General features: G+C 40.4%; 2 protein-coding genes across 2 annotated transcripts in view; one reads left to right on the forward strand and one right to left on the reverse strand.

Moving 5' to 3' along the window:
* The first annotated feature begins 767 nt into the window (after positions 1-767).
* On the forward strand, positions 768-18,988 carry rnaset2l (ribonuclease T2, like). Its single transcript, XM_033630660.2, has 9 exons — positions 768-853; positions 3,031-3,277; positions 4,628-4,695; positions 5,442-5,499; positions 5,588-5,655; positions 5,878-5,991; positions 6,076-6,124; positions 9,713-9,787; positions 18,616-18,988. Exons 1-9 carry the CDS (start codon positions 795-797, stop codon positions 18,817-18,819), a joined length of 942 nt encoding a protein of 313 aa, XP_033486551.2. The 5' UTR covers positions 768-794; the 3' UTR covers positions 18,820-18,988.
* A 997-nt stretch (positions 18,989-19,985) lies between these two features.
* The window catches only part of supt5h (SPT5 homolog, DSIF elongation factor subunit), a 37,481-nt gene continuing 33,156 nt past the window's right edge, over positions 19,986-24,310 (reverse strand). Inside the window, exons 29-30 of the mRNA XM_033631240.2 lie at positions 20,877-20,972; positions 19,986-20,543 (exon numbers count right to left, since the gene is read on the reverse strand). Coding sequence (XP_033487131.2) covers positions 20,403-20,543; positions 20,877-20,972 — 237 coding nt within the window. The 3' untranslated portion in view covers positions 19,986-20,402. The remainder of the gene's footprint in view (positions 20,544-20,876; positions 20,973-24,310) is intronic.

Raw genomic sequence — 24,310 nt, forward strand, 5'->3', positions numbered from 1 at the left:
TAAAGGAAGAGTAGCAGTACCTCAGAGTAAAAACACTCCACTCCAGGTTCAAGTCTTCCATCCATCCATTTCCGTAACTGCTTCATCCTCTTGAGGGTCACGGGGTGCTGGAGCCTATCCCAGCTGACACTGGGTGAGAGGCAGGGTTCACCCTGGACAGGTCACCAGACTATCACAGGGCTGACACATAGAGACAGACAACCATTCACACTCACATTCACACCTACGGACAATTTAGAGTCACCAATTAACCTGCATGTCTTTGGACTGTGGGAGGAAGCTGGAGCACCTGGAGGAAACCCACGCTGACACGGGGAGAACATGTCAGAGCACCTGGAGGAAACCCACGCTGACACAGGGAGAACATGTCAGAGCACCTGGAGGAAACAGCAAATTTAAACCACTTGTTTTACAGTTACAATGAATCTATAAAGCATATTTTATAAGCAGACCTCATATTTTGTATGTAAATCAGGCTGTCAGATTACTGTAGTGGAGTAAACAGGACAATATTTGCCTCTGACATGTCGAGGAGTAGACGTCTAAAGTAAAGTGAAAGTCCATTAGTATACTTAGAAATTCTGATGTTCCTCTCAGCTCTGTCTCTTTCTGTCTCGTCCTTGGTTTTACAGATTTGTTGTTTTCATGTTCACTCTGTCAGACATGTTCCTCCGACACCTGTCAGGTGTGTCAGAGAGAGAACACTGTACTTCCTCTAATTATAAATGCGTGAACACAAATTTATTCTGTACAAACCACCGAATCTCACTGTCTCACTTCCACTTCCTGTTTTCATGATTGGCAGCAGAGTGAAGCGTTCACAGCAGCTCAGTGCAGCAGCAGCAGCTCTCTGGTAAGTTTCTCTCATCTTTAATCCAACTCTGACTGAAAGTCACACAGTAAATCAAGACAAGACGAATTTAGACCAGTTCATCACTTTTAGATAAACTGCTGTCAGAGAGGAGAAATAGTGGCTGTGTTTAATTCCCCACGAGAAATAATAGTTCATGTGTTGCCTAGTTTTCCTTTTGTGCACGGATGTGTCCAGAAGTTAACTTTTTAAATTGTTTATAATATCTTATTACAGGGTTTCCACATGTTTTTGTGCATAAGTGACTCATTGCAAGAACATTTTTTGTATGTCCACTAAAGGTGTTACGTCCACCAACAGTGTATGTTTTTGCCACTGACAGGCTCATATTGTTATTCCAAGTATCTGAGAACATTATGGAAATGATCCCTACAGAGATAGAGCTTTTTGTTTAAGCAGAAACAATCCCAAAATGCCCATCACCAAACCCACCAGACTCCATTTAAATAAACAGTAATTTTGTAATCATAAAACACACTTTATTCAAAGTCAGCAGAAACAAAATAAAACCAGCAAAGCTGTCTTGCTTTGTTTTTCCACTGTTTCAACAATCACCAGTTCTGGTTTGGTTGAAATGAACTTTTAATCCACCCAGTTAGATGTGACAACATGCTGCCTCTATACACACTTAAATTACTGTTTATTTAAATGGAGTCTGGTGGATGATTCCTGGGCTGTTTCTGATTAAACAAAAAGGATCTTACCCTTTAACAAAAAGGTCTATCTCTGTAGGGATCCTTTCAGACATTTAGATTAACACTCTGAGCTTGTCAGTGACAAAAACATACACTGTTGGTGGACGTACAGTGACAGTGTGAACATGTCCCAAGTGGTTACAATGCAGCCAGTTGTGCCTCTGCCGGCTGCAGCGCTCTTTCTCTGGACCTGTTTCAAAAATTGTTGTTCCCATCAGTCACTTCAAGGGTGTTTTCACATATAGTCTTTTTTAAACAAACCCAACTCAGTCCTCCTAAAGTGCACCAAAAAGTGGACCAACAGAAAGGGACTCAGTTCTTTTTGTGTTCACATTGTCAGTTCATTTAAAAGAGGACTCAGTTCTCGCTCTGGTCAACTTCAGCTCTGATGGCGCCTCAGTCCTCTTCCTGTTCACACTATGTATAATATATATTGACATAGTTTTGTTTTTACTCTGACGTGGTGCTGCAGTGTGGTTATGAAGCCGCTCACTCTCAGATGAACTTAAAACTGGTGGAAACCTGAGTGTGTCTGTGCTGTAGACTGCTGCGTCCTTGCAAGCGTTACAGGCCAACGTGGTTTCGTCTGTTTTTTCAAGCGTCCCAGGTCAACAGCATGTGATCTAGAGGGCTGAATACAACGGCAAAGAGCAAAGTGAACCTGGAGCGCTTTGTGTTCACAAGGCACAGGTTAGGTGAACCGCACTGAACTCAGATCAACTTCCAAAGTGGTCTGAGTTCGGTTCGCTTCAGAGGGGTCTGAGTTCTCTCGGAGTGTTCACATAAGTGCAAAAAATGCTGAGTCACCACTCTGAGTCTGTTTCAGTCTGCGCTGAAAAGGACCAAAACACCCTTAGACACAAAAACATGTGAAAAGGTGTCCAGGCTGGAAAACACCAAAGTTAACTTTTAATCTGCATACAGTATAAAAAACTGCTCAACATACTTCTTAAATAAATACTACCGGAAAATACTGTTCATAGTCTCTTTGTGTAACTTTTAGTAAGTAAGTACAGTAAGTAGTTAGTATAATAAGTATAAGCACATTTTAGTTTACTGGTAATATGTCAAGTATTAAATGTAAGTGTCACATTTTCCCAATCGCTAGTAAAAAAAATATTGCAATTGTCCATTTCTGCAAACCACAGATATGTTATATTTGTACATTATTATGTAGTGAATATGTTGAAACTTTCAGCAATGCTGTGGTTAATATGTGGTTAGGTTTAGGCACAAAAACCACTCGGTTATGATTAGGCAAAGGCAAAAAAACCAGCCTCTTTTTCTAGAACTATCCCAGCTGCAAAAAGAGTGAAGGGCCACTAAAAAACACCCACAGGTGCCTAAAAAGTTGCTGGAAAAGCAGCAATTGCTCGCTGGGCTCGCAGGGCTGATGTTGTTATTTGTCCTTCCTGTTCTCTGGTTGATTATTTATTGATAAATTGATCTCTGGTGTTCGATCAGCGCACTTCAGGTCGTCGATACGGACAAGATGTGGAGCTCTGTGTGGAGCTCGGCGCTGCCCCTGCTGGTCAGTCTGAGTCCTGCAGTTCTGTTCCTGCTGCAGCTTCCTGACTACACTGCCACACAGGAAGGACACTGGCAGGACTACAAATATGGCCACCATGGCTCAGAGCTGCACAACAGCAAACGTTTCTGCACCTGGAAATGTGTCCTGTTCACCCTGCAGTGGCCCGGAGCATTCTGTCAGGTGAGCATCACCACCATCATCATCATCATCATCATCATCATCATCATCATCATCATCAAAACAGTTTCATACAATGTGCCGAAGCTGCTGTTAAACAAAGTGGAGGCATCCTAATTAGTTTTTCAGAGGCAAGAAAGAGGAGGTAGGAAAGAGATGGTAGGGAAGGAAATTAGGATGTAACAAAGGAAGTGAGGTTGTAGGAAAGGGGGGGTAAGGAAGCGAGTAATGAGGTAAAGAAGCAGAGAATGTTGTATTAAAGGCGAGAAAGAGGTACAAAAGGAAAAGATCAGGTAATTTAAGAGAGGAGGAGGCAGGGAAAAAAAACAGGAGATATAAGGCAATGAGGAGGAAATGAGGAGGTAGGGAAGGAAGGGAGGAAGTAATGGAGGAAATGAGATGGTAAGGAAGGAAAGGAGGAAGCACAAAAGAAATGACAGGGCAGCGATGGAAGTTAGGATGTAGAGAAGGAGTGGGGGAGGTAAGGAAGGGAGTTATGGGGTAGAGCAGGTGATAAGGTTGTATTAAAGGATAGAAGACGATACAAAAGAAAAGATTAGGTAGTTAAAGGGAAGGAAGGAAGGAAGGAAGGAAGGATGCAAAAAGAAAACAGGAGAAAGTGAAAGGAATGAGGAGGTAGGGAAGGAAGGGAGGAGATTAACGGAAGAAATAAGGTGGTAAGGAAGGAAGAGAGAAGGTATAGAAGTACAAGTGAGAGGTTGTAAAGGAATGATGTTGTAGAGAAGGAAATGAGGAGACAGTGAAGGGAGTGAGAAGGAAATTAGGAGGTAGGTAAGGAAATGAAGAGGTAGTAAAGAAAAGGAGGAGCTAAGAAAGAAAAGATGATTAATGAAGGAAAGGAGGCGGTAGAGGAGGAAATGAGTAGATAATAAAGGAAAGAAGGAAAGGAAAATAGGAGAGTGAAGGAAGTGAGAAGGAAATGAGGAATTATCAGAGGGAATGTGTTGGTAAGCAAGGAAATGAGGAGATAGTGAAGGAAAGATGAGGGTAAGGAGGGAAATGATGAGGTAGGGAAGAAAAAGAGGAAGTACAGAAGGACAAAAGGGAAGGTTGTGAAAGGAAAGAAGACAATAAGGAAGGAAATGTGCCGATAGTGAAGGAAAGGAAGAGAGGGAAATGAGGATGAAGTGAAGGAAGTAGGGAATGGAAGAGAAGATGCTGAAATGTGGTCCTTTAAATTCTGTTAACATGTCTCGTAACTGCAGAGGATGTCCAACATGGCTGCCGGGGGGCAGATAGTGTCGCACATACAGGTCTGTTAACACGCTGTCTGTCTGTCTGTCTGTCTGTCTGTCTGTCTGTCCCTCTGTCTGTCTGTCTATTCCCCCACAGTCTTTGGACCAGGAGACTCTGTGCATGATTCCTCCGAGTGTAAACAACTGGACGATCCACGGTCTGTGGTAAATATGTCCCACACATCCATCAGCTATTTAGTTTGCTCCTCCCTTCAACCTCTCGCCCAAATATGGTCACTTCTGGCTCCAAAAAACCAAGATGGCAGCCATCAAAATGCCAAACTTGAGGCTTCAAAACAGGAGTCCACGAACCAGTGGGTGACATCACAGTAGCTACATCCATTTTTGTTACAGTTTATGAGGACTGACTCGTTCTTGGAGCCAGCCTCAAGTGGACGTTAGAGGAACTGCAATTTTTTCACTTTAGCTTTGGCTTCATTTTTCATCCCGTAGGTCACCGCTCAGTTATGACACTGTAAGTTCATGTAGAAGACGTGCCCTAAACACGTCATGACTGCCTCACTTGTCGTTTCTATCTGGCCATCAGCCTGTTCAGCTGTTTTAAAACATGACTGAGGATAAGAATTTAGAGTCTCAAAGTTACAGAGAAACTGACAGCTTTATTACACTGACTCGCTCCTCAGCTGCAGGAGTGAACACACTGGGAACTGAAGTTGGCCTGAAGCAGTACTGATGAATGAGATGAGTTCAATACAAGTCCCTCAGGCATTTTTTCCTCTATTAGCTGTTTTCCTGTGAAATCCTGACTTAACTGTTGTCAGCCTTTCAAATCAAACCGTTTATTCCTGCAGCTGCTGATCTCTGACCTCCCTGCTCATGACAGGAAACTCCTTTAAAGTCTTGTGTTGTTGTTATGGTTTCATAATGTCCTCCTGTCTTTGTGTCTGCAGGCCTTTTAAGGTGTTTCATTGCTGCAACTGCTGGCCAATGTTCCAGTCTGACGTCCAGGTGAGTCCCAGTCAGATCAACTCACCTGGTTACGTGAGACCAACGTCAGAGAATTGGTTCTGACTTGGTAATGGTCCCTGTCTTCCAGGAGCTGGAGGCAGAGCTGACTGAACACTGGCCGTCCTTACTGAAAACTAAACCCAGCTTCCACTTCTGGTACCGCACATCACCAAAATACACGTCCTCCTGCCAAAAATACTCACCACAGCACCAAATGTGGATTAATACGCAGCCAAAAACAGCCCCCAACAAATGCACTGTGTCCTCCTGTTTGTTCACTGGTTTTCTTTTTCAATGTGATATTTTCTTCTGTGATAACACACTTTGTATGTCAAACAGTTATACCGGCATTGATCTGTCAGTGTGTTTGTGAAACAGGAGAGAGGAGTGGGAGAAACACGGTGTGTGTGCAGCATGTGTTGAAGGAATGAACTCTCCCATGAGATACTTCCAAATCTGCCTCAAACTACGACAACAGTTTGATATCCACAAGTTAGCTGACACACAAAAACAATCTACGATTCATGCAGAAAGATGGTGACTGTGACATTAAAGTTTTTGGTGTCCTCCCTGCAGGATGCTGGAGGACGCTGGTATCACTCCATCCTGTGAACGACCCTACAAGGTGACAGCACACACTTTCACAGTTCAAATCTGTATGATGTGACTTTGTTAATACAGGTTTAAACATAGATAGCCCACTGAAAAAAGTGGGAAAAAAAGTCAACTATGACGTCAAAACAGTGAAAAAGAAGTCAAGTATAGCATGTCGAAAAAAAGTCATAGTGTAATATGTCGAAAAAAGTCATGGTATAGCATGTCGTCCAAAATCATGAGAAAATATCATACTATAGTATGTCGAAAAAATGTCACAGAGTAACATTTTGAAAAAAGTTATGGTATAGTATGTCAAACAAAATGAAACAAAGTCATAGTCATGCTATGTCGTCCAAAATCATGAAAAAACGTCATAGTATAATATGTTGAAAAAACTTGATGAAAAAGCCATAGCATAGCATGTTGAAAAAAAGTTGTAGAATTCCATGTAGAAAAAAATTATAGTACAGTATGTCCAAAAAAGTCATGGTATAGCATGCTGTCCAAAATCATTAAAAAACATCATAGTATAGTATGTCGAAAAAAGAGTGAAAAAAAGTCATGGTATAATCATGCTATACCATGACTTTTTTTTCACTTTTTTCGACACATTGTATTATGACTTTCTTTCATTTTGTTTAGACATACTATACTATAACTTTTTTTCATGATGTTGGACGACATGCTATACTGTGACTTTTTTTCCCACTTTTTTCAACATGTTATACTATGACTTTTTTCAACATACTTTATTATGATTTTCTTTCATCATTTTGGACAACATGCTATACTATGACTTTTTTTCGTGATTTTGGACGACATGCTATACTATGACTTTCTTTCGTGATTTTGGACGACATGCTATACTATAACTTTTTTTCGTGATTTTGGACGACATGCTATACTATGACTTTCTTTCATGATTTTGGACGACATGCTATACTATAACTTTTTTTCGTGATTTTGGACGACATGCTATATTATAACTTTTTTTCGTGATTTTGGATGACATGCTATACTATGACTTTCTTTCATGATTTTGGACGACATACTATACTATAAATTTTTTTCATGATTTTGGACGACATGCTATACTATGACATTCTTTCATGATTTTGGACGACATACTATACTATAAATTTTTTTCATGATTTTGGACGACATGCTATACTATGACTTTGTTTCATGATTTTGGATGACATGCCATATCATACTATGGCATGCTCATATTGTAGCATGTCAAAAAAAGTCATAGTATAGTATGTCGAAAAAAAGTGAAAAAAAAAGTCATAGTAAAGCATGCCAAAAAAAGTCATAGTATAGTATGTCGAAAAAAGTCATAGTATACCATGTCGAAGTAAGTCATAGTATAGTATGTCGGAAAAGTGAAAAAAAAAAAGGCATAGTATAGCATGTTGAAAAAGTGAAAAAAAGGTCATAGTATAGTATGTCGAAAAAAGTCATAGTATAGTATGTCGAAAAAAGTCATAGTATAGTATGTCGGAAAAGTGAAAAAAAAAAAGGCATAGTATAGCATGTTGAAAAAGTGAAAAAAAGGTCATAGTATAGTATGTCGAAAAAAGTCATAGTATAGCATGTCGAAAAAAGTCATAGTATAGCATGTCGAAAAGAGTCATAGTATAGCATGTCGAAAAAAGTCATAGTATAGTATGTTGGAAAAGTGAAAAAAAACCAAAAAGTCATAGTATAGTATGTCGGAAAAGTGAAAAAAAAGCCACAGTATAGTATGTCGATAAAAGTGAAAAAGAGGTCATAGTATAGCATGTTGAAAAAGTGAAAAAAAGGTCATAGTTTAGTATGTCGAAAAAAAGTCACAGTATAGCATGTCGAAAAAAGTCATAGTATAGCATGTCGAAAAGAGTCATAGTATAGCATGTCGCAAAACGTCATAGTATAGCATGTCGAAAAAAGTCATAGTATAGTATGTCGGAAAAAGTCAGTATAGTATGTCGAAAAAGTGAAAAAGTCACAGTATAGCATGTCGAAAAAAGTCATAGTATAGCATGTCGAAAAGAGTCATAGTATAGTATGTCGGAAAAGTGAAAAAAAACCCAAAAAGTCATAGTATAGTATGTCGGAAAAGTGAAAAAAAAGTCACAGTATAGTATGCCAATAAAAGTGAAAAAGAGGTCATAGTATAGCATGTTGAAAAAGTGAAAAAAAGGTCATAGTTTAGTATGTCGAAAAAAAGTCATAGTATAGCATGTCGCAAAACGTCATAGTATAGCATGTCGAAAAAAGTCATAGTATAGTATGTCGGAAAAAGTCAATATAGTATGTCAAAAAAGTGAAAAAGTCACAGTATAGCATGTCGAAAAAAGTCATAGTATAGTATGTCGAAAAAAGTCATAGTATAGCATGTCAAAAAAAGTCATAGTATAGTATGTCAAAAAAAGTCATAGTATAGCATGTCGAAAAGAGTCATAGTATAGTATGTCGGAAAAAGTCAGTATAGTATGTCGAAAAAGTGAAAAAGTCATAGTATAGCATGTCGTAAAAAGTCATAGTATAGTATGTCGGAAAAAGTCATAGTATAGCATGTCAAAAAAGTCATAGTATAGTATGTCGAAAAAAGTGAAAAAGTCACAGTATAGTATGTCAAAAAACGTCATAGTATAGCATGTCGAAAAAAAGTCATAGTATAGCATGTCCAAAAAAGTCACAGTATAGTATGTCGAAAAAAGTGAAAGTCACAGTATAGTATGTCGAAAAACGTCATAGTATAGCATGTCGAAAAAAGTCATCGTATAGCATGTCGAAAAAAGTCATCGTATAGCATGTCGAAAAAAAGTCACAGTATAGCATGTCGAAAAAAGTCATAGTATAGCATGTCGGAAAAAGTCATAGTATAGCATGTCGGAAAAAGTCACAGTATAGCATGTCGAAAAAAGTCATAGTATAGTATGTCGAAAAAAGTGAAAAAGTCATAGTATAGTATGTTGAAAAAAGTGAAAAAGTCATAGTATAGTATGTCGAAAAAAGGGAAAAAGTCATAGTATAGTATGTCGAAAAAAGTGAAAAAGTCATAGTATAGTATGTCGAAAAAAGTGAAAAAGTCACAGTATAGTATGTTGAAAAAAGTGAAAAAGTCATAGTATAGTATGTCGAAAAAAGGGAAAAAGTCACAGTATAGTATGTCGAAAAAAGTGAAAAAGTCATAGTATAGTATGTTGAAAAAAGTGAAAAAGTCATAGTATAGTATGTCGAAAAAAGTGAAAAAGTCACAGTATAGTATGTTGAAAAAAGTGAAAAAGTCATAGTATAGTATGTCGAAAAAAGGGAAAAAGTCACAGTATAGCATGTTGAAAAATGTAATAGTATAGTATGTCGAAAAAAGTCATAGTATAGCATGTCGAAACAGTGAAAAAAAAAGTCATAGTATAGCATGTCGAAAAAAGTGAAAAAAAAGTCATAGTATAGTATTTTGGAAAAAAGTGAAAATAGCAAAGTACAGAATGCGAAAAAAAGTCAGTATTTAAAAAAAAAGGAAAAAAATTTATATGTAGCATAATTTAACTTTATTACATTTTTATGTTACACAATGTTTTGGTTTGATGTTTCATTCCATGAAAACGTACTTCCTGTGTTTGTGTAGGTTGCAGAGGTTCATCAGGTCCTGGCTCCTCATCTGGGAGACAAACATGAGATCCAGTGTGTTACAGATGACCAGGTCAGATCTTCTAGTCCGCCGGATTTTTATTTTTACAGCAGCAATAATCAAATCATTGATAGAAAAATAATCGACTGCAATTTTCATGATATTAAATATTTATTGTCAAGTTAGTTTTTATTAACAAAACAGCAAATCATAACAAAAGTTATCTTAGGACATTTTTCATGTAGAGCAGGTCCAGACCATATTCACGTATTAATTAACAGAGACAACAATTCAAACTGATTTACACCAAGAGAAAGCACTCCACAGGCAGACACCTGGAGCAGAAACACAACTCTGTAGTGGGCGGACGTCTGCCAGGCCAGGTTGAGACAGAGGGAGTGACATACATGCACAGCAACAACAATATTAACTTTAACAACTGTAATAATAATAGAGATATGACTCATAATAGTTATAGCAGTGAATATAACAAAATACTCTTCATAGTATCCATAATAACAGCAGCAATAATAATGGAAGTATGACTAATAACAACAGTAGCAGTGGGCACCAAGTAGGACCTCAGTAGCAGGTGCCGCCATGATCCACAGGAACCTGCGAGGCCAGAAAGCAAAAAATCTCCAGGGAAGAAGCCACATTAGAAACATACAATAATGAGATGTGAATGTGTGCAAATAGAGAGAGAAGAAGCTCAGTGTTTGACAGGAAGTCCCCCCGCACATGAGGCCTGTATCGGCCTAACTAGGGGGCTGGTCCAAGACAAGCCTGAGCCAGCCCTGACTATAAGCTTTATCAAAGAGTCTACTTTTAAATGTGGAGAGACAGTGTTTGCCTCCTGGACTGAAACAAAAAGATGGTTCCATAGAAGAGGAGCTTGATAGCTGCAGGCTCTGGCTCCTGCTCTACTTTTGGAAATCTCAGAAAAACAAGTCGCCATGCATTTTCAAGGTACAGTGTTCTGGTGGGATAACAGGGTACCATGAGCTCTCTAAATGCTGAGACGCATCAAGGCTGATGGTCAGCTGCAAAGACTGCAGCCAATGGCTTTGCATCTCTGTGGTTGTTTTGTGTCTCTTTCTGGTTGTTTTTGCATCTCTGTGGTTGTTTTGTGTCTCTCTGGAGTCATTTTGTTTCTCCCCATGGTCAATATATACTGTATATCTCTTTGTGGTCATGGTGCACCTTTTTATAGATGTTTTGATTTATGTGTGGTCTGTCTGTGTCTCTGTGGTTGTTTTGCATCCCTTTGTGGTCACTGAACACCACACTCTGACCATCAGATGGTTGCATTTAAGAGTGAAGGTTGGAGAATCATAAATAACTGAAGCACAGTGAACGAGCAGAGCAGCCAGAAGCGTTGGCGTTTGAAACGACTTCAGAGACCACAAGTCTGCTGTGAATGAAAACAGCAGAACAATCAGTGCAAACATTAAAATGTTATCCCTGTCATGTATGATGGATTAAAGCTTGTGTATTAGTGGTAGCTCCCTCCAAAACAATTTGACATTCAAGCCAGGAGCAGAGCAGCCAGATTGATGCTGTTCTTAGGTTTTTTGGTGCAAACTTAATAAGCTAATCAGCAGTAATACAGAGTCCAGACGAGGCTGATGGGAATATCATTAGTTCTGCAGGTATTTCGTCATAAACCAAAGTACTGGACACATTAAAATGTTGACCTGATACTGCTATTTGAAAAGGGGGCAATGAATGTATCACACTCCATCCAATAGTAGTTAGCGCAGCTAATAAAAACAGTTAACTGGATACTTCCAGTCATGGACGCAGTCAGTGAATGGTGACCAGGACACGTTTCCTGAAGCTGCTCAGTGTATCTTTAGATTTACACATTAAGACTTTAAATTTACTGATCAGCCTAATTTAACCTTAAATGTGGAGCTGCGTTCCTGTCTGATCACATGCTGACGTACAAACGACACATGAGACAGAGCAAAGAACCTGTGAGCTTTAGGAGCAGATGTGAGCATGAGAACATCTCCAGAAAAAGCTCTTTATCCCACAAACTCTCCTCTCCAGGGGTTTCACTAAAACTATATCTTTATCAGCCTAACAGGATCTGACAAGTTGAAACTTTACCAAATCACTACAGATCATAAATCTTGTTGCTTAACACTGATCCAACTGATAACGTCTCCATTCATCTGTTGGGACTCCAACCAGCCCTGAGTCTGCCTTCAGTAACAAATGTTATTATGGCAAATAAAAGCACATCCAGACATGATGATGATGTCCATGTTGGTCGTTAAAGAGGCAACAGACAGCATGTTTTCCTAAATATATCATGATGAAAATAATGTGGGTTGCACAGGGTAGTGACCACAGTGAAATCAGACGATCAGCGTTTACATAGATTACTTAGTGGCTTTGCAATCTTTGCAATAAGCTTCTGCCACCGGGGGCGAAATTTCACAGAAAAAATCTGCCTTACAGCAGGAAACGCGTCATGTATTGTGAAACTGGTCGGTCAGCCAATCAGGGACTGGAGCTGGTCCTTATGAGGAGCTGGGCATGAGATAGTTGAGTCACGAGCACAATGGCAGACGGACAAAGTTTGGAGACAAGTGAAAAACGGCCTAGCAAAAGAAAAGGAGCTCCTCTGTGTGAGGAGGCAAAGAAGAGCAAAAAGGAGAGTGATAAAAGAAGAGGAAAAACAAGAGTAAACCTCAGTCAGGCGTTCAAGAGATGGAGGGAGCTCCGTGACCAAAGAGGCTTCAAAACCCATGTCCAGCTAGTTTTCTTTCTAATGGACCAGTAAGTAACACGGCTAAATGTTAGCTAGACCAGAGAGGACTGTACTGTACTGGCTGCTAGTTCATTCCTAGCTGGCCAGCATCGCAAATCACCACAACCAGGGAGCGGGTAGCGAGTGTTGGTCGGCTGACATCCTGGTTGCCATTCTACGGCAGCCCTCGGACAGTGATACCCCCCTCCCTTCCTTCTGTTCTCTTCTCACGGAGGCAGCTATCCACGGACATCGCCCAGCTAAGTTACGCCCATCTAAGTGAACACTGGACTTTGTTTCCCATTCAATTTGAGCTCCAACCGGCCGCATGGTTTCCATACGGTAGCGTTTATTCTGGAATGGGGACTGTTTACATGTGCATATTGGTATAATTCCACTGTGTCTACTGTTGTTTGTACTGATACTGTACATATTGGTATCATTTACTGTGAGCTGTTTGTACTGGTACTGTGCATTCTGCTATAATTATTTGCATTACTATTTGTTTTTTCTTCAGATAAATCTGATAATTGTTGCTCGGTCTCTTTACTCATTTATTCAGTAGAGTGTCCACACACCTTCTCATTCTACATATACATAGAGGTATACTGGTGGCTTTACAGCCTACATTTGATTCATTATCTCTGATCCCCATGGCCACTGATGCTAGGTGGCGCCAAGCTAAAACAAAAAACAAATCCTATCTGTTGCCTCTTTAAGTTTGTCCCAGGCTCTCTTAAGTTTGTCATGGCACACACACTAAAATCCGCAGTGGTACATCCAGTGAACTATTTGTGTTCTGGCTGAAACCACCAAAACCTGAGTCCAGGAACTAACCCTCCTCATATTCTCCAGAAACTGAATCCGTATGTGTAATGTGACTCTGTGAACTTTCCTCTTAAATCACCGCCAGGCCAAAGTTTCTGCTCGTGAAGAAGAAACCTTTGTTTTATTCCAGTTTTATTTGAATCATGTCATTGTTTTGTCGTTATTTCAAATGGTTGTTTTGCATCGGTTTGTTGTTTTGTGTGTCTTTGTGGACATTTTGCTTCTCAAGCCCTGTTTCCACCAAGCAGTCTGGTACGGTTCAGTTCAGTTCATATTTTTTCTCTTTCCACAGTGAAAGTTGTGGATGGTCCCAACAGAAGCGTTCCTTAGCGTCCCCATGTTTGGTCCCCCCTCTGTTGGGGTACCTAGCACACAGATCTGGTACTAAAAGGTGGAGCTAGAAACCCTGCAGTCTGATTGGTCAGTAGAGGACGGTCACTCTGGTTTTATGTAACCTCTGTTCATACATCAGTAAACTACAACTATAAAATGAAAGAGAAAAAAATAACTTCATTCACTGGGCCGACTGCCGGCAACTTTTAAGGTTACAATGTGTAATTTACGTGGTTGTTTATTAGCAAATATCAACTATTGCTTTCATAAATATATATTTACTGAAGTGTAATGCAATTCACATACAAATGGAAGCTTTCTCATAGGCTTAGAATGAGTTCTCTATATATACACAGGCAGGGCGCGGTCTGCTGGAGGCTGCCCTCTTGCGTCGCCATATTTGAATACAGTGGCCCAAAGGGATTTACGCGCTTTGCCTTTCGCGTTTACCTAGAACTTTTCGTCACTGGAGACGGTTAAGGTGAAGATGAATCCGGGGCACTTCTGCGTGAACCTGCTTTGTACTTTTATGATTCTGTCGCACTTTAAATGGAGGACCACACATATGTTTTGCCCCGTAAGAGGAAACCACGCCACCAAATAAAAGAAAAAGATCAGATAAGCGAGGACGGGACAAAACACGAGTGAATATCAGCGTTGCTTATTCCAGGTGGAAAGAACTCCTGAAGGAGAAGGATTTCACAAGGGATGTGGAGGTTGCCTGCTTTCTGCTAGACAGGTAATTCAATCTGATATTTTAAAGTCATTTTGGCTTCATGTTTGCAACTACTTTTCCCTCTCGTCTAGGCTACGTTTACGTGCTAACGTTATCCTAGCCTTGGCTAACGTTATCCCAGAGCTACAGCTAAATGGTTAGCCTAGCCTACAGCCTAATCTGTTGATTCCTTTCGTGCTGCTGTCAAGGCTGCCACCCTCTCCTCCTCCTCCTCTTCCCTCTGGGGAGCCGAGACACACCTCTTCGCCTGGCCGTTCCTGCACCGCCTCTACCCCCTCGTCCCCTTCCTCTCCCTGGTCTTCCTCCTCTCCCTCTTCCTCATCTCCCTGTGTCCTGTGGAAGAACACTCTGGAAATGCATATATTATAATCGTACCAACCTATATTTGCCGCACTGTGCCGTGACTATCACATAAAATGTGTTATTTTAGCATTACTGTGCTAATGTTTGCTCATGTTACCAAAACAATTAGAAATAAAACACTCCTAACATCTCACAGATAACCTGTATGTCACTGGTAAGCTATAACATATCGTAACATGGTTTAGATTCCTAAATAAATATTCACCTCGTCGCTAGATACTCCTGAAAAACTCGAAAAACTCTGCTGTCTGCGCAAGGCTTTTTGTCCTACGAGGCCTCCGTCACTTACCCAACGGGAGGGTCGTGAGTGAGCGCTGAAATCTAGAATTTGACCGCTGATGTCACTGTTACTCACCATTTTTACACACTGAGGCTTTAAGGTGGAACGTTAACTTGTAATGTTACTCAATGCATGAGTTGATCCATCAGCACACCTTAAGTTTCACTGTGACAACTTTGACCATCACTTCACTTTTTATTGTGTCTCTTGGATGACACAGACTTTTAGTAATGAGTGGATCTTTGAGAGTTGCAGTTGTTTTTCACCTCTTTATCATTTCAGATCATTTTAGATGTGTAGACAAAACCTAAAGCCCACAGAGAACACTGTGTGGAGGCACCAGCTGAGTATTCATGAGTCCATGTGTTAAATGTCCTTTTATTGTCCTCAGATATTCTCAGTGAATCTGAAGACAGTCCATTTCTCCCATTTTGTGAGGAATACTGCTCCTCAGAGAAGAAGTCATCTTTTCCATTACAAAGATCTCTGTGACTGTGTCCACCCACTGTTTGAGGCTTGCAGGCTCAGATATGTACCTGGTCTTTGTTATCAATTTCTTGCTGGCCAATTAAAAACAATTGTTTTTCTCCAAAATATTAGATTTTTTTTGACACGTCCAAAAAATGTGTGAGTGATTGTCATCCCTGTGTCCGTACTGTCTGCAGCACTGCTGTTGTGTTTGCTCTTCATGTGGAGTGTGACAAAGCCGCAGATCAAGTGTTTCCAGTGAAATTCTCTCCGTCTCTTGGAGCTTGTAGATGAGTGCTGTGTTTTCCACGTTGAAAGCCAATTTAACTTTAATATATTCAGTAGTATTCCCTCTCTCCCTCTGCAGGCCCTCCTATCATCTGAACATGATTTATTCACTGCCCCGTTTATGAGCTTCAGTCAGAATATTTCTGAGTACACTGACTGTAGTCTTCCTCTCATAGTAATCTCTCTGTTTAATCTCTTAAATGTAAATATCTGCACAAATCTGCAGATTCCTTCTGTTCGTCTCCAAAAGCTCTGAATTCATCCCGAGTCAGTGTGTGTCCAGCTGTCATGTCCTTGTCCCAGCACTGTCTCAATCTGACCTCAGTGATTCCCAGAGTGAAGCTGGCGTTTGATGTTTATTCCTGTTTCATGTCCCTTCAACTTATACTCATTCACAGTTTGGAGCCAGATACTCCGGGGTCGTTTTATGTCTTTTTGTGGTCGATTGTGTGTCTTTGTAGTCGGTCTCTCTTTGTAGTCGGTCTCTCTTTGTGGTCGTCCTGTGCATGTTTTTGGTTGTTTTACGTCTCTTTGTCGTTTTGATCATTTTGTTATTGTTTTGTGTTTCTTTGTTGGTTTGTGTCTTTGTGGAGATTTTGCATCTGAGTTTGTTTTTGGTTTTTTTGCATCTCTTTGTGGTCATTTTGCGTCTCTTTGTAGTCTGTCTCTCTTTGTTGTTGTTTGCATCTCTTTGTGGTCTGTCTCTCTTTGTGGTCATTTTGCGTCTCTTTGTAGTCGGTCTCTCTTTGTGGTTGTTTTCGTCTCTTTGTAGTCAGTCTCTTTGTGGTTGTTTTGGGTTTATTTGCAGGCATTAATTGTCTCTTTGGTTGTTTTGTGTCTCTGAGGTTGTTTTGAGTCTCTTTGTAGTCGGTCTCTCTTTGTTGTTATTTTGAATCTTTTTGTTGTTGTTTGCATCTCTTTGTGGTCGGTCTCTCTTTGTGGTTGTTTTGCGTCTCTTTGTAGTCGGTCTCTCTTTGTGGTTGTTTTGCATCTCTTTGTAGTTGGTCTCTCTTTGTGGTTGTTTTGCATCTCTTTGTGGTTGTTTTCATCTCTTTGTAGTCAGTCTCTTTGTGGTTGTTTTGGGTTTATTTGCAGGCATTAATTGTCTCTTTGGTTGTTTTGTGTCTCTGAGGTTGTTTTGAGTCTCTTTGTAGTCGGTCTCTCTTTGTTGTTATTTTGAATCTTTTTGTTGTTGTTTGCATCTCTTTGTGGTCGGTCTCTCTTTGTGGTTGTTTTGCATCTCTTTGTAGTCTGTCTCTCTTTGTTGTTGTTTGCATCTCTTTGTAGTCGGTCTCTCTTTGTGGTTGTTTTGCGTCTCTTTGTAGTCGGTCTCTCTTTGTGGTTGTTATGCGTCTCTTTGTGGTTGTTTTCGTCTCTTTGTAGTCAGTCTCTTTGTGGTTGTTTTGGGTTTATTTGCAGGCATTAATTGTCTCTTTGGTTGTTTTGTGTCTCTGAGGTTGTTTTGAGTCTCTTTGTAGTCGGTCTCTCTTTGTTGTTATTTTGAATCTTTTTGTTGTTGTTTGCATCTCTTTGTGGTCATTTTGCGTCTCTTTGTAGTCTGTCTCTCTTTGTTGTTGTTTGCATCTCTTTGTGGTCGGTCTCTCTTTGTGGTTGTTTTGCGTCTCTTTGTAGTCGGTCTCTCTTTGTGGTTGTTATGCGTCTCTTTGTGGTTGTTTTCGTCTCTTTGTAGTCAGTCTCTTTGTGGTTGTTTTGGGTTTATTTGCAGGCATTAATTGTCTCTTTGGTTGTTTTGTGTCTCTGAGGTTGTTTTGAGTCTCTTTGTAGTCGGTCTCTCTTTGTTGTTATTTTGAATCTTTTTGTTGTTGTTTGCATCTCTTTGTGGTCGGTCTCTCTTTGTGGTTGTTTTGCGTCTCTTTGTGGTTGTTTTGGGTTTATTTGCAGGCATTAATTGTCTCTTTTGGTTGTTTTGAGTCTCTTTGTGGTTGTTTTTGTGTGTTGTGTTGGGTTTCTGTGTAGGTGTTAATCATTTCTTTGTAGTTGTTTTGAATCCCTTTGCGGTCGTTCTGAGCCTCTTGTTGGTCATTCTGAGTGATTTGTGGTGTCTGATCTTTTTGCGTCACTGTGTGGTTGTTTTGCATGTTTTTTTGCAGCTGTTTTGTGTCTCTGAGGCTGTTTCTTGTCTCTTTGTGGTTGTCTTTGTGTTGTTGTGAATCTCTTGTTGCACTGTTTTGTGTTTCTTTCTGGTCGTTTTGTATCACTCTGGTGTTTTTTATTTTCATATCTGTCATCCTGTCATGAAACACAGTTTGAGTTAACTAAACTTAACTTGAGTTACAGCCAGATCACTTTACCTGAGGAAGGCCTTTAGAAGTAACTCTTTAATTCTGTGGTTGTTGCTTATTCCTGTCTCTGTGCACTGGAAAACAATTCGTACTCCTTGCATAAAAACAACTACACAAATAAAATCATTTTATCTTATTTATAACTTGATGTAAGTAAAGTGTCGCAGCCTTTGACCATGTGCTCCTAGTTTAAATATATTTGGACCGTGACCACAGTTCAGATATGAACTCACAGATCGCTGGTGAGTAAAGATGTCTCACTCTGGACCAAAGTGTTGGACAGGTGGACAGACACTGTGTGGACACTTCTGGTAGCGGTACAAAAGTTCACCTGAGTGAAAAGCAGAGTTACAGATTTTAGAATGGACTCAACCAGACATGAAAATCAAACTGAGCTGCAGTAAGTGACCCGTGCAGTACCAGCAGCAGTTACACAAGCAGTAATATTAAATACGTGGGATCCTTCCTACCTGCTGTGTTTCGTATCTGCTCCTCCAGCTGGACGTCTTTTCACTCTCCCCTCTCCTCCTCCTCCCTCAGGACCGAGAGGTGTGGTTTCAGGTGAAGATCCCTCTGTCTCGCAACCTGACCGTCGGCTGTGATCACCAAGGCGACGCTGAAAGGGACCCAGCGTTGGGGTCTGGCTCAGGACGGAACCGCTCCCACGGCCACCCCTGCCCTCCTCGGGTCCCTTTCTACTACTTCCCCATCGACCACCAGCAGCCGCAGCGGCCCTGCGGCTAACAGCCACAGCAGCTCGCTGTTTATCCTCTTCAATGATTGTGTGTGGGATTAATAGCAGTTAATAACAGATGTGAATACAGAATGTCAGACTTTAGAGTTTGTATCTGACACCTCTGAGGAATCAAACGTGTAACTGAACAGATCAACAAATAAAGAATTAATATGTGAAGGAATTTTCAGAATCATTTTCTTTACCTCCGAGTCATGAAACACATTTTACACTCTGTGCTTCAAATGCTTCATATCCCTAAAATCTGCACAACCTAAGTTAAACGGTTATGTGAGTCTCTAAACCATGATAACTGATAGAAGTATTTAAATTAAGTCATTTAAAAACTGGGCATGTTTTTCATCAGATTTTTACAAAATAAAACAAAAGAAAAAAAGATCCAAAGATTTTTAACTCTAGAAATATAAAGCCAGTATTTCGTAACACTTTATATTTATACCTCTCTGTATTTACTTTCCTATATAATTTCCCTTCCTGTAAAAAAAAAAAAATTTTTTTTTTTTTAATTAATTTACTGATTTACGTGTTTATTTCCTTTTCATTTCCCCCAATTCACTTCCCCAAACGTAGCAACTAATGTATAGAAATACCAATCTATGTCACAATTTATCAACCAAGTAATGAAGGTATTTATATCTAATATTTTTGGAATATTTAATGACATTTATTTATCTATTATCTATCGCATATTTTAAATTTTTATTTCATTTTTTTTAAAAATTATTCATGTCTTTTACAATGTAATTATTTCTGCATTATTTTTGTAATTCTTCGCATTTTTCTCCATATTCACTGCCCCACGTATTTTTTGTTTCTCTATCATTTTTTTTAATAAATTAATTTAAAAATAAATAAAAAGCATTTGAAAATATATCTTTAAAAAATATTACAAAATAAAAAAAAAAAATTCAAAAAAGCTTTATGAAAAATAAATAAAAAAAGGGAAAATTAAATAGGAAAGCAAATCAATTATATAAAAATATATATCAATTTAAGTCGCATTTTATCAGTTAATTAATGGCAACACATATTGGCCTGTTAATTTATCAAGTCATTTATTCATGTATTTATTGTGGCAGTGTCTGTCCTCCATAAAGAACTGTTAACACTCGTCACCAGTCGACATGCTGCAAAAATCCACATGGAGACAAACACATCAACTGATTCACAGTTTATTGACATGTTACATTTTTTACCCTCATCCACCAAGAAAAAAACAAAAATTACTGACAAAACATTGAGAAAACACTAAAAATGGATTGAGACCACTAATAAGAATAACTAACAGATCATTAAAAAAATAAAACCACCACAGGAGAGACGGAGAGAGAAGAGAGGCTGCTAATGATGGTGTTGGAAAAAAGTCAGATTCACAGAGGGAGAGAAACGTGTTGGTCAGACTGGTTTAACGTCAGAACTCCTCCTGAATGTCATCTGCTGTGTGTGAGTGTGTGTGTGTGTGTGTGTGTGAGAGTCCAATTCGTCCGCCTTCGTCTGTGTGTGTGACATACAGCCAACAGTATCCTCATGACTGTGTGTGTCTGTTGTGTTCGAGTGTCTCTCCCTCCCTCTCTCAGTGCTCCAGGCGTCCCAGGAACCTCAGGTTGAGGATCTTCAGCTGGTCGTCCAGCTCCATGCGGACGATGCCGTCGTCTCCGTCGATGCTCAGCAGGATCCCCGTCGCCTCGCGATCCTCTCCCAGAATCACCTTCACCTGTGGGAAAAATAAACGTTAACAGCTTTGTGGAGTCGGCTGATATTCCATATGATCAGTTAACTTCAGCTGCATGGTTCGACATCTACATTTAAATTGTGGTTTCAGAAACATAATTACTCCTAAAAGACGACAAGTTACATTTTAAAAAATGTGTTTTAGCTTCCATCAGCTGACCAAAAGTATGTGGACGCCCTGCCTAATAATAATAATAATAAAGATGTGAGACACAGTAATGTCATAATTAATCTGAGAGGACAAACAAGCCTGACGTGTTCATGAGCTGTGCTAACGCAGGGCGACGTGGTGACGATGGCAGTGACTGTCAGTTACCTTGTTGTTCTTGGTGGGAGTGACGGGCTCCAGGTGGTCGCTGCTGATACTGACCACCTTCTCCGACTCCTGCATGAACACTGAACACATCCCTCCCTGCAGACACACAGAGGACAAACTCTTTAACATGAAACCTGAACACACAGAAGATCACAGTGACCTTTGACCAAAACTAATCAGTTCATTGTTGAGTCCCAGTGGACATTTGTGCCAAATTTGAGGAAATTCCTGTGTGGCATTCCTAAGATGTCGTATTCACAAGGATGGGACTGACAGACAACCTGAACACGTAATGCCTGCAGCCATATTGTCGCCGATGCAGAGGCATAAAATCTTCATGGATGAGGACTCTGTTCTCAGAGAAAACTGGTCCTGGAAAAATGTCTTCTATTCAAGGCCAATACAATTAACACTGGAGAGACGTGTGGCATAAACTCAACTGATAATATTGGAGCAGTTTTATCAAACACAATAACTGTGTTCATTTAAAGTCAGAAAAAGTGAAGCAGAACCAGATGAACACTATGAGAGACTTTTCATAACTGAGATCTGAGGCTGTCACAAGGCCGAACGCTCGGAGCCAAACCCACAAACACGTTCATGTTTCCAATCATCACCTCGCTGCAGCTGCTTTCATCTTCTGACACTTCATTACAACTCAAACTCAAAAACCAGTCTGAGACTCAAAAGCCTTCCAGGATATGAACTTAATCTGATCTTTAAATCTTAAAATCAACATATTACTTAAACGCTTATCAGGCTTCTTATGAGCCTCCCCAAAAAAAATCATTTCAGTCCTGCTGCCTCCAAAACCCAGCTGACAAAACCTTTCAGTGACACAAGGAGCCACGTTTACAAAAAAGCACTGCCTGCAACTGTTAAAGGGTTAGTTCACCCGAATATTTTTCACCCTCTCGTCTCACTTCCCTCTGGGGTCGAGGTCTTCAGACTGTATGGAGGGCGAGGGATTCACACAACATGCGGTGTGAGGTGAAAGGGACCCAAACAGGTCATGGAGGCTGCTGAGGTGCTTTAAAACACTTAGCGATTACAATTAGCATCAATAATTATCTTCACAGCTCTGTTGAAACCTGAAGACACACACGATACAAGTTTTTAGATTCAGTGTGACGTACACTTCCCGACGACAGGGGCCGGTTGCACAAAACATCTTTTCCTTTAGATCTGAGTTAAAGTTTCCTTTAAATGAAATCACTCACACAAAACATCCACAAGTCCTCTCATTAAGATTTCCTAAAGTTTTCCTCCTTATCTTGGTCTTATACTTAATGAATACTTTAATCAGTCCTCAACTTTTCGAGGCTGCAACAGGATCTTCCCGATCAGTTGCTGGCGAGGTATTTCATGCACACGGTCAACGGTGTGCCGCATCATTCACTGGCTTTCAAACACCCTCACCTGTCTGCTGAACAACTGTGGTGAAGTTCTCGTCTTAACGTCACAGTTTCCTCTCGTTTGTTGCTTCTAGGGGTGCAATGGTACAGGTAGTCCATGGCGCGGTCCGTACCTCGGTTTTTGGGCCATGGTTTCTGTTTGATTTCGGTATGTGTTTTGTAAGTAAACAATTTTTTCCCCCAAAAAATTATCTATATCTTTATTTTGCTTGACTTTGCACTTGACATGCTGTTGTGTTGTGCTACAGCCTATTCAAGTGCTGGAATTTGTTATTTATGTGATAACGCCTGAACGCAACACAGGCTCCACTCCATGGACTGACTCGGTTATAATTGTTGGTCAGGAAAATGTAGCCTGGGCTGCGCTCTTGTGTGCTCACCTGTGTGTGTGTGTGTGTGTGTGTGTGCGCACGCGCATCGGGGCCGAACTCCGCTGTACGCAACACAGAGAGCAGAGGAGAATTGTAAACGTGCGACCATGTAGAGACAGAAATGACATGCCGTTGTGTAAATAAGAAAATAACATACGGCTATTTAGTTTGTTTAATAAAAGGACAAGGTGCGTATATAGGTGGTGTATAAACACACACATCGCATTTGTCAAACGGGGTGTTTTATTTTGAAATTTGTTTTATTCTGAAAATTGACCGGATGCTGTTGTTGTTCCTTTGTTTGACTTCCTGCCCCGCTTGACACATTCGCTTGCGGCTCGCGCAGAAAATAGACCAGACGCCGAAACGATTGCTGCAGGGTCGACCGCGGAGCTGTGCGGCGCAGCCGGTGTGGATGACACAATCTTCAAGGCTATTCGCAGCGCTTCCGCGTCCAGTGTGGCCCTGCCATGAGGCAAGCGTCACTTTCCCCGGCTGTGAGGGTGTGAGTGGGCGGAGCAACAACAGTGATTGGACATTAACTTGCGGGGAGGGCTTTTGTGCAGCAGGCTGACTCGGCCGTTCTCTTTATACATCCATGGCCTCGGCCTGTGGACAGGCGCACACACACACACACACACACACACACACAGTGGCCTGTAAAGCATCAATGCAAAAGTAGTTGCACAACGGAAAACCCGCAGTCCATAAGGGCGTATTGATCCGTGCAGGGCGGACCGAACAGTTTTACAGAGGACCGTTACATCCGTAGTTGCTTCATGTTTGCCCTTATTATCAGATCAATACTTTTTTCAGTTTGTTCTTTCTTTTTCATGTCCTTGAATCTTCGGCCATTTTTTTACTATCTGGCAAACTTTGTGAGAGGATGCTTTGATGCAACAAGTAGCTTTTACAAGCAAACACTGAAGCAAACAAATGGTATCCATGGAAACAGTATAATTTACTGCTGTAAAATCTATTTCAGTGCAGTAAAGTCTTTGACATATTTCCCTGACTAAGGAAACCTTTTAGAGATTCTGAGCAACACCCTGAAGTTCTTTCCTCAGCGAAGGAAACAAACTAACAGTGTCATAATTAAGGAGCAAACTTAAGGTGCTTTGTGCAACCGGCCCCTGATGTTTATTACAAATAAACCTTAAACATGATAAAAACATGCAGCAGAACCTGCCTGACAATCCTCATTTTTCGCAGTGTTCTTCAGTGTCACAGTGATCCAGCGTCAGCTGTCTGTACGTCATTGGGTTTGTTGCAAACAGAAGCTGCTCAGAGCTGATTCTACAAACTTTTAAGGGACCTTGTACCTTACCTTAAAAACAAATCACTTATGTGTCCAGAGATCAGCTGATGTCCCGTATGATAAACAAAGCAGCATGTTGAGAAGTAGAGCTCAAGACTGTCGATTTCGCTGCATCGTTCAGACCTTGTGTGTGTGTCTGACACAGACAGCACCGGAGCAGCAGAGACTCTCAGCGTAGGTTTTGATACAAACATTCACCAGCCAGTGTTGCGTACAGCCTTCCAATATTTACTCGCCAAATCTACCCACATCTGTCGCTTGGCAGGTGTTAATTTTGGTCCCTGACAGAGACGTTTAGTCGATTATCACAGTAGTTGATCAATGAATCGT

Source organism: Epinephelus lanceolatus, chromosome 4, assembly GCF_041903045.1.
Source record: "Epinephelus lanceolatus isolate andai-2023 chromosome 4, ASM4190304v1, whole genome shotgun sequence".
NCBI lineage: Eukaryota > Metazoa > Chordata > Actinopteri > Perciformes > Serranidae > Epinephelus > Epinephelus lanceolatus.

Excerpts from the sequence above, each read along its gene's own strand:
- rnaset2l (XM_033630660.2), top strand. The coding sequence starts at position 795 with ATGATTGGCAGCAGAGTGAAGCGTTCACAGCAGCTCAGTGCAGCAGCA. Across the intron at positions 854-3,030 it reads GCAGCAGCAGCAGCTCTCTG|CGCACTTCAGGTCGTCGATA; the intron begins GTAAGTTTCTCT and ends GTGTTCGATCAG. Across the intron at positions 9,788-18,615 it reads AGTGTGTTACAGATGACCAG|GACCGAGAGGTGTGGTTTCA; the intron begins GTCAGATCTTCT and ends CTCCTCCCTCAG.